At 43.7% G+C, this 9,355-nt stretch overlaps 1 protein-coding gene across 1 annotated transcript; it reads left to right on the forward strand.

Moving 5' to 3' along the window:
* The first annotated feature begins 283 nt into the window (after nt 1–283).
* Nucleotides 284–9,346, forward strand: nacc1b (nucleus accumbens associated 1, BEN and BTB (POZ) domain containing b). The gene is made up of 7 exons (XM_023410297.2): nt 284–605; nt 1,576–1,818; nt 3,028–3,249; nt 5,104–5,569; nt 6,792–7,089; nt 8,379–8,476; nt 8,661–9,346. Exons 1-7 carry the CDS (start codon nt 480–482, stop codon nt 8,993–8,995), a joined length of 1,788 nt encoding a protein of 595 aa, XP_023266065.1. The 5' UTR covers nt 284–479; the 3' UTR covers nt 8,996–9,346.
* The last annotated feature ends 9 nt before the right edge of the window (nt 9,347–9,355 follow it).

Here is a 9,355-nt window from a genome sequence, read left to right on the forward strand (position 1 = left end):
AAAAAGAGAGAAAGCCGGCTTATATAACTGTCGCTGGTGGCCCCGAATTCTCTTTCATTCGGATTCATTTGGAACTCAGAGTTTTGAATTAAAGTTGTTTACCAAATACTTAATTCATTAATCATCATACACTTGACTTACCCTGTTCCTTTATTTTATTTTAAGTCTCTTTCCTCCATCCCCATTTTCGTCTAGTCTGAATTTTTTCACATCTTCTTCTTTACTCTGTTATCCTCGTCTCATCACTGCTTCATTAACTGTTTCCTTCCTTCCTTGAACGTGCTCTGTCTCGTCTTGTCCTCGCTTCCTCATCACCTCTCTGATGTCTCCGTTTACCCATTTCCTCCTCACCTTCCCTTCAATCGTCGTATCTCACCTTTCTTTCACATATCTCCCATCCATTCCTCTCTTTCTAGCCTTTCAGCTCTAACTTCTCCTCTTCTGTCTCCTGCAGACCCTGTGGTGCTGGGCAGAGCGTTATGGCTCAGACGCTGCAGATGGCGATCCCTAACTTTGGCAACAACGTCCTGGAGTGTCTGAACGAACAGCGGCTGCAGGGCCTCTACTGTGATGTCTCCGTGGTCGTCAAGGGACACGCCTTCAAGGTGCGGGAAGAGTATTAACCGTTTTCTATTTGAGGATGATTATTTGCATTCAGACTTACTGACACCTTCACATGGGAGCTGCGCACTGTGACCACAGTCTGTCGCTGGTGACGAAAAATTGACACTGGTGAAAGAACTGCTTCATTTTTTTTTTTTCTGGAACGTTGGTCATCTTACCTGCTAGACAATAAGCCTAAAGTCACATTGAAATCTTAAAGCTTGAGATGCTAAAGTTGTTTGTGGTTTAAATAATATTTCCAACTTTATTTTGATTGGGTTTTTTTTTCCCCCAAAACAGAGAAATTAGTGGTCGAAGGAGAAGTCGAATTGAAACTGTAAAATAAAGAAATGCGTTTAAATAATTTCAGACAACATGCTTTGGTCTTATTTTATTGAGTGCTCACTGGTCCTGTAGGACTACAGTGTTGGTGTAATTAGTTCCACAATAGAGGTATTGACAAAATTTTGCTCAGTTTAATTGGTGAGACGGGAAAATATGGTCCAGGTCAAAAATGGCCAGAATCCTGCTTTAAATAATTTCCAATAGATTTTTCCCGAGCTCCATCTGGCCACCTCTCACTAGAGACATAAATCTTTGGCTTTGCCACTGTTCAATACAATTTCACTCTGTAAGGCCAAGAGTTGAGATTTGGCTGTGTTACAGAAGTTACTGCAACACAATGGGAAATGATTCCTCTACAGTTGGATACAATTTTGATGTGGTCAATACTTTCAGAAATAAATTACCTGCCTCTCTCTGCAGTTGAAGAAAAACTCCATCAAAGTGAGATTACTGTAAATATTTGTCAGGCAGCTGAGATGAAGCCAACCTTCCGCTACATATCTGTGGTTTGGGTTTACTGCACTGCACTCAAGCAACTCTGTAGATTTTAATTCTGCACACATCAGCTCCATTTCATATCTTTTTCACCCTTGCGACTTCACCTCTCGCCGCTCCTCGCCCCCTCAGGCCCACCGCGCAGTTCTGGCAGCCAGCAGCTCCTACTTCCGGGATCTGTTCAACGCCGGGGGGAAGAGCTCGGTGGTGGAGCTGCCCCCGGCCGTGCAGCCGCAGAGCTTCCAGCAGATCCTGGCCTTCTGCTACACAGGACGCCTCAGCATGAACGTTGGAGACCAGTTCCTGCTCATGTACACCGCCGGCTTCCTCCAGATCCAGCAGATCATGGAGAAGGGCACAGAGTTTTTCCTCAAGGTAGAAATTAGCCGACGAAGCTTTGATGTACAGTGATTAATGAATCCAGATGTAGAAGTGTTGGTAAAGAGGTCATAAGTACATTAGCACTAATGTAGCACTAATTTCTACATATTACAAATCCTGTAAATCGTAATCATGGAGAGACATGCCAGACATGAGTATGATTACATTTTTTGTGCTGCCACCATGGCACCTGTTGTGTGTGACATTATGCGTGCCGTTATGTTGTCATGGGGGTGTCTGTGTTTGTAGATCTGATTACATTTGGAGTGCCTTGCTGCATAAATCTGCATATTAATGAGAGAAACTGATTTCCTTGAATGTAGCCTTTCATACCCCCAGACACAGAGTTAAGATGATAAAAGCCACGAATTACACGAAGCATCTGAGGGGAAAAATACAGGATCTGCTACTGGAGCATGAATTAAGTTGCTGCTGGTCTTAAAATGTTATTTATCAGACATGGTGGTGTTTTCTACCCCACCAGCGACCTTGGCAAGCCACCAAAGAATTTTAGGAATCTGAGTTCGATACTAAAAATCAGCTCGTAGCGTAATAAAAGAAGTTAAATTTGTACAGACGAATGTTTGAGCTGCTTGGTTGGGTTAGGTACCAAAAACAAACATTTTTAACACCTTATTTGAGAAATATAATCATGACTAATTTAGCTGCTGTTTTCCAAATAAATAAATGAATTAGTTAGTCAGAAAATAGTAGCCCATTGTGATGCAACACCCTCAAATGAACAAAATATATTCAATTTACATTCATATAAAAGAGGAAAGCAGCAAATTCTGACATTTGAGAAGCTGGAACCAAATTTTCTTTAAAAATATTTAGCTTTAAATAATTATCAGCTAATAAAGCTATGGTAATTATCAGCTTTTTATGTTTAAATTAAATAATTTAAACATAAAAAGCCTCATGTGTTGCTAGCAGGTGTACAGTAACTTTACCTGTGTAAATGTTGATTGAATTTAGGAGCTGAGTATTCCACATTTTGGTGCAGTTTTTCTGTTCTTATTGCTACAGACACGTGTCAGTCGATACCAAACCTATCGAGGTTTAATATCCAGCTGTACTTAGGAGGAGGAATTATTACATTTTAAACGTGCATGAATCTGAGAAGTGTAAAATTATGTTTATGTTCATTGGTAATTGTATGAAACAAAAGTTTGATCCTTCTTTATGTCACCACACCTGCAGGTCTCATCTCCAAGCTGTGACTCCCAGGGTCTCCACACTGAGGAGACCCCGCCCTCTGAGCCTCAGAGTCCCGTCACTCAAACGGTGGGAGGGGGCGGAGTCGGCGTGGTCGCCACAGCCGCCGGAAGGCCTTCCTCTTGCCTGACGCCCCTCCCCCTGGTGTCCAAAGTGAAGACAGAACAGACAGCGAGCACACCTCAGCCCGCCCCGCAGCCACAGCAGGTAGGCTCCGTCTTCTGATGTCTTCCAAAGCAGCCGCCAAAGTGTCGCTTTGGTGCAGTAATTAACAGCTCTGAGGTGTGAAGTGGCCTGAGAAGAGAATCAATCATTATTCGCTCTTAACGTTATTTGAAGCAGAGCATCATGAGTAGGTGTTTCATTGAGTTTGCGATTTGAAAAGGCTTTAATAGACTTTCAAGGCGAGCCTGCTCCCAGTACCTCAAGTGACAAAAAAAGCCATTTACTTGTTGCAGCTGGAAAGCTTACTTATAAAACTTGATATATCCATACTTTTTGATGATCATAACCTGAAGGTTAGTTCTGAAATATACCATAAACAGCCATAATTTTTCTTTTTTTTTTTTTTTCAGGCGAGGAAATAAATTATGTTGCAGGTCAGAGGTTATTTAAATTGTGTTCATTCAACCACTTTATAGGAGCTTTAAATGGAGGAGGTGAAGAGCCTCAATACTGACAGAAGAGTATGGTTTGTTTTGATCATATTTTCCATCCATATTAATTAGCGGTTGGTGTTAGAGTAGCTCAAATTGTAGTGATGATTTGATGTTGCATAATTGTGGCTTAATTCAAACATCAGAATGACTTTTTCATGTGTTCTATTGAAAATAAAGGCGAGCTAGAATCTTTTCAAGAAATGTACTGTACCTTTCAATAGCTCTTTTTATCTGATTTTAATACAGCATGCGTTTTCATTCAAACTTGAGCTTTCAGTGGTGCTTTTATTAATCAGGTATTCTGAAAGTTTGATTTTAACTTGCCCACTCAAACAGTGGATAGAGCATTGTAAATCTTTATATATAAGAAAATCTATGCGTGGATTGGAGTCTAGTTAAAATGCAGGTAAAAGAGAAACTGGAGAAACCTGTGTCTTGTAATTTACCTCAGAGGAAAGCATCTGTTGGCTGCTCAAAAATAGATGCCATGTGATGTCAGGTGCTAATCTGCATATCAGTGTATTCACTACACAGGAAGAGGCAGTGTGATCATCATGTACGTTTGATTTAGATGTGCACATAGCATCAGATGTACAGATTTCCTGCTGTTTTCAGCAGATTTGTTACTTTTAAAAAATCTGAAATCTTGTTAAAACTGATCACGATGATACAGGCTTTCGTTTTTCCTTTATTTTTGATTTGCTTGCCGTTAGAGAATCTGTATTTTAATGAGACGTTTCAAGCGTTTCTGAGTCAGAAAGGTAGAAAATACTGGAGAGAGCTTCTTTAACCAGATGCTGCAATTTAGCAAGTGAGCTTAGCATTGAATATCAACACTTTTCAGGTAAAATCTGAGCAGAATCGAACAGTTCCTGACGCGTCTCCTCTCATGATCAGTCAAACTACTCAGTCATTGTCTGAACATGGGGCTCCTCTCTCAGATACATGCTTGAATTGTTGCCTCTGTTTGTTTTTACGTGAAGCCTAAAGGAGCTATTTGTAAGTTATGCTATTGCTACGTGGCTAACGTTAGCATTAACAGCTGTTTACTTACCAGTCAAGAAGAAACGTGAGTTCAGCATCAAACTCCGCCAGAGGCAGGGAGCGACGTCAATGCTGATGTTTTGTCTTTTCTTCTGACGTTAGCACGCTAACCAGCTAGCCCCAACCTGTCTTGTCACTTCCTGATAGCAACTCTAAGCTGCCCTGAAGACGTAGCAGCGCTCAGAGGACGTGTTATAACCTCTTGTATTATAAAGACGACGATGGCTGAAGCTCTTGCCAAGAGACAATCGCCACCACCTGCTCCTGCTGCATTCGGTGGCAGGGAAAACTTATATTATATTTTCTGTTTGTTGATTGTTAGTTGTTAGTAATGACCTGGAATCTCTCTCCTCCGCAGCAGGAGAGCTCTCCCTACTCGGTGGTCTGCACCCCTGTGGCCAAGCGGCTGTGGGAAGGGGGCAACCGTGACGGGGGAGGGGGGTCTGGAGGGGGCGGAGGAGGTGGGATGAGGAAGGCTGCGCGCTACTCCTCCTCCTCCTCTTCCTCCTCCACCTCCTCCAACAACACTACCCATGATGCCTCTGGGCGTGGACTTGCAGCCAACGCCGCCATGGTGGGCGGCGGCGCCACTTCGGTGGGAGGAGTCGGACTCAACAGTAACCACAACAACAATAACAACAACAACGGCGGGACCCCCGAGGGCACGAGCCCGGGCACGCTGAGCATGTACACCAGCGACTCGCCCATCAGTTACCACGACGACGAGGAGGAGGACGACATAGCGGACGAGAGCGCCGAGGAGCAGTACAGACAGATCTGCAACATGTACACCATGTACAGCATGCTGAACGCCGGCGCAGCAGGTGAGCTCTGACAGCAGATGAGTTCAGCTCGAGGTTACTGTGTTTTCATGTGGATCTCAAAGTTTCTGTCGTCTGATCTCTGGAAACCTTTCACCGTCGCGTGTTCACAAATACGAATCCTGTAGACGTTGTTTATCCAAAACTTTTTCAGAGGTGAACGAAATGTTCAAAACACCGAAACCACTAAGTTGTGGATCCTGCCTTTTTTTTTTCTTTTAAGCTTACGGATTGTTTCAGTTTAATTATTCAAAGGTTTTCGGAATTAAATATGGCGATAAAGTTTATTCAAAATACAGGAGAGATGTGTCTTAAGGTGAACAGTGTCATCAAATTTCTTAGAATTCAATTAGTTTTGTTTTACCTGTTGTTTTGATCTAAAGGTCATAGGTTGAAAGGTGTTTTTAAGTCGGTGGTCCAGGTTGAGCTACAACAGAAATGCTCAGAGTCTGATATCCAGCCTGACTCCATTCTCTGCTTTCCACTTAATAAAGAATGAATAAAACACTTTGGGATATAAACCAGAGGAGTTTAATGCGTTGAATCGAGGCAGAGGAACATCCAGTGCAAAGTGGAGTGTAATTGTCTCTGTGTCACAGTCCTTTAAACACACACTTTGGACTGAACTATCTCATTCACACCATGGTTACATACTCAAATGTTTTCATTGAATATTTTGATTAATATTTATTTAATCATTTATTAAATATATCTGAAGCAAAAGTTAATAGGGCTTTGGCTAGAGGGCTTCTTTTTATTGTTTGCTTCTGTGCACTAATTGACATTGGTAATTAATTTTCTCATCAACATATGGATTCATAACAGTAATTTAATTTGAACTGAACTCCACTATGTGTGCATTTAAATTGTCTTAATGTGCACAGAGGCAGGTATTCCCCAGAGAACATGGTGTAATTATCTGTTAAAGAGGTATTGGAGTATTTGGTAATTGAGAATTCTTTTTTTTATTGTTTTTTATTGATCAGAATCAAACTGTGAAGTACCAGGAAGTGAATTTTTGTTCTTTTTTAATTGATTTAAATCATAATTTCACAAATTTTAATGTTTTATTTCGTTTTTTTTTTGTGTGAATAGTTTTAACGTAACAAAAAGAAAACACGTTCATGGTCCTCAGTAAGATTTTGTATCCACTGTGAAACTCTGGCACTGGTATTGTCAAAATTCAAACCCAGCCCTGAATGTAACACTGATCTACCATCCCCAGTGGTCGGGGAGAGGGTGGAGGCTCTGCCGGACTTGGCCCCAGACTCCGGTGGCGGACGGGGAGGCAGGGGGGCGCGGTCCCGGCAGGACCTGGCGTCGCTGCCCGCCGAGCTCATCAGCCAGATCGGGAACCGCTGCCACCCGAAGCTGTACGAGGAGGGCGACCCGGCCGAGAAGCTGGAGCTGGTGAGCGGCACCTCCGTGTTCATCTCCCGCGCCCAGCTCATGAACTGCCACGTCAGCGCCGGCACCCGCCACAAAGTGCTGCTCAGACGCCTGCTGGCCGCGTTCTTCGACAGGTCAGTGTCCGACACGCTTCGGCCGACCAAACGATTGGCTTGTGAATCGTTGTGTAGTAAAGCCAGAGAACTGTATGTGCTTGTGCAGTCTGTGAGCAGCGGGAACATGGACGTACAGTATATTGCTGATGAAGCCTCACGCTGTTGGATCCAGTGCAACTGGTAACTGAGGCTTGATGCGTTGAATGCTTGACGATGGAGTCATTTATAATTAAAGATGATGTGTGTTCCAAGTACTTGTCATTCAACTGGACTGCCTGGTTGTGGAGTGTAAACTTAACACCAGAACTAGATTTATTCACTTATTTTCTAACAGACAAGGAAAAGGCAGGTGAAAATAAATGATGATTTCAGCCAGTTAAATGAAGTGTAAATTTTCAGAGACAAGTCAAGAAGTGCATTTTATTTGTCTCTCTGTCGTGTTGTGCACAACTAGTTCTCACTTTGACAGCAGAAAACAGGAATAATAAACGTCAAGGTTTAAAAATACAGAAAGACACACAAAGCTGAGTTACCAAAGTTTGTCACAAGCAGTGTGTGGGATTCACTGAACGCCACAGACCTGAGCTGGAAACCTGTGTAAGTGTCTTTGCCTTCAGTCCGACCTGTGGACTGCGGCTTGTTGAGTGACGGTGTGAGCGTGTCTCAGGGGGCTGGTAGCTCAGGGGCAGAGGGACAGACTGAGGATTGAAGGATGGATGAAACGCTGCTGTTAGAAACCCCCCCGTCACTGGTGAGGATCGCTGTCTGTGTTGTTGGCTGCAGGCGGAAACAGATGTGTGAAGGTTGACACCATGAACTAAAATACATGATAGTTGCTATGGCATGACACTTGTGCTATAAATGAAGCTTGGTGTGTGTATGCCGTTAGTGTGTTTTTGGGTGCAGGGCTGCAACTAATATTTTTATCATCAATTCATCGTTTAATCTATGAAACATCATAAATTGTGAAAAAACGTCCCATGAGCTGAAGGGTTAGACGTCTTCAAACGGCTTCTCATGTTTGATCCAATATATATATATATATATATATATATATATATATATATACATCTAAATATATTTAATTTACAATAATGTAAGAACAAGAAAAGCAGTCAATTCTCACATTTGAAAATTTGGATTTTTGAATGCAACTAACTTCTGTATCTCAGCCTGCACTTCAGCATGTCCTGTAGTTGCCTTTGTTTCCCAAAAGATTCTGTACATAGAATAAAATGTAAAGATTTTCTGATGTTTACATTATATCTGTTGTTGATGGGATGTTTGGGGTGTTTTTTGTTGTGTAGGAGCACTCTGGCAAACAGCTGTGGGACTGGTATCCGCTCCTCTACCAACGACCCGAGTCGTAAACCGCTGGACAACAGAGTCCTGCACGCTGTCAAATGTGAGACACACACACACACACACACACACACACACACACACACACACACATCTCAGTGAGAATTTGCCAGCTGCAGCTTTGAAACCTCCTCACTGTCTTTTCTTCTTCTACTTCTTCTTTGCTGTTTTTCTTTCATGTTTTTTACCTTTCTCTTTCCTTTTTTCTCCTCTCTTCCCTCCTCCAGTTTACTGCCAGAATTTCGCACCGAGCTTTAAAGAGAGCGAGATGAACGCCATTGCGGCCGACATGTGCACCAACGCCCGTCGCGTCGTCCGCAAGAGCTGGATCCCCAAGCTTAAACTGCTGATGGCCGACAGCGACGCCTACTCCGCCTTCCTGGCCGACAGCGTGAAGATGGAGGCAGACGCACTGGGGGCAGATCAAGGCTTTGACCCTGCCTCCCTGGAAGCTGTGGCGGCAGCGGCGGCAGCGGCCGCCAACAGTAACGAAGCGGGAGGCGGAGCCACGCCAGCAGAGACCCTCCACGGGGCGGGAGGAGACGGCAGCACTTTGTTTTGAGTGAGTGAACGGACAGATAGATGAATGGACAGATGGACAGATTGATGGAGGGAGGGATGGCATTTCTCTGGTGGGCGATGAGTAGAGAACGGTGGCCACTGTGGTCGTAATGACAGTTGTCACGCCATCCCCTAGCCGCCATGCGTTTGGGGATCTGTTTCTTCTTCTGCACCTCTTTCGGTCAGTTTGTTCTGCTTTCCTTCCTCCGTTTGTCCATGTTTTCAGTCTCTCTCCACGGCCCAGAATGCCTCATTTCGCTCCGTTTCTCCTTCCTTGTTCCGGTGGAGAGAGATAGAAAGACGGCAGAGACAGAAAGGTGGCAGAGGGAGGAGGCCGACCCCCCCCCCCCCCCCCCCCCCC

Source organism: Seriola lalandi, unplaced genomic scaffold (genome assembly GCF_002814215.2).
Source record: "Seriola lalandi dorsalis isolate HSWRI2012SDOR001 ecotype SW California unplaced genomic scaffold, Sedor1 jcf7180002054421, whole genome shotgun sequence".
NCBI classification, from domain to species: Eukaryota; Metazoa; Chordata; class Actinopteri; order Carangiformes; family Carangidae; genus Seriola; species Seriola lalandi.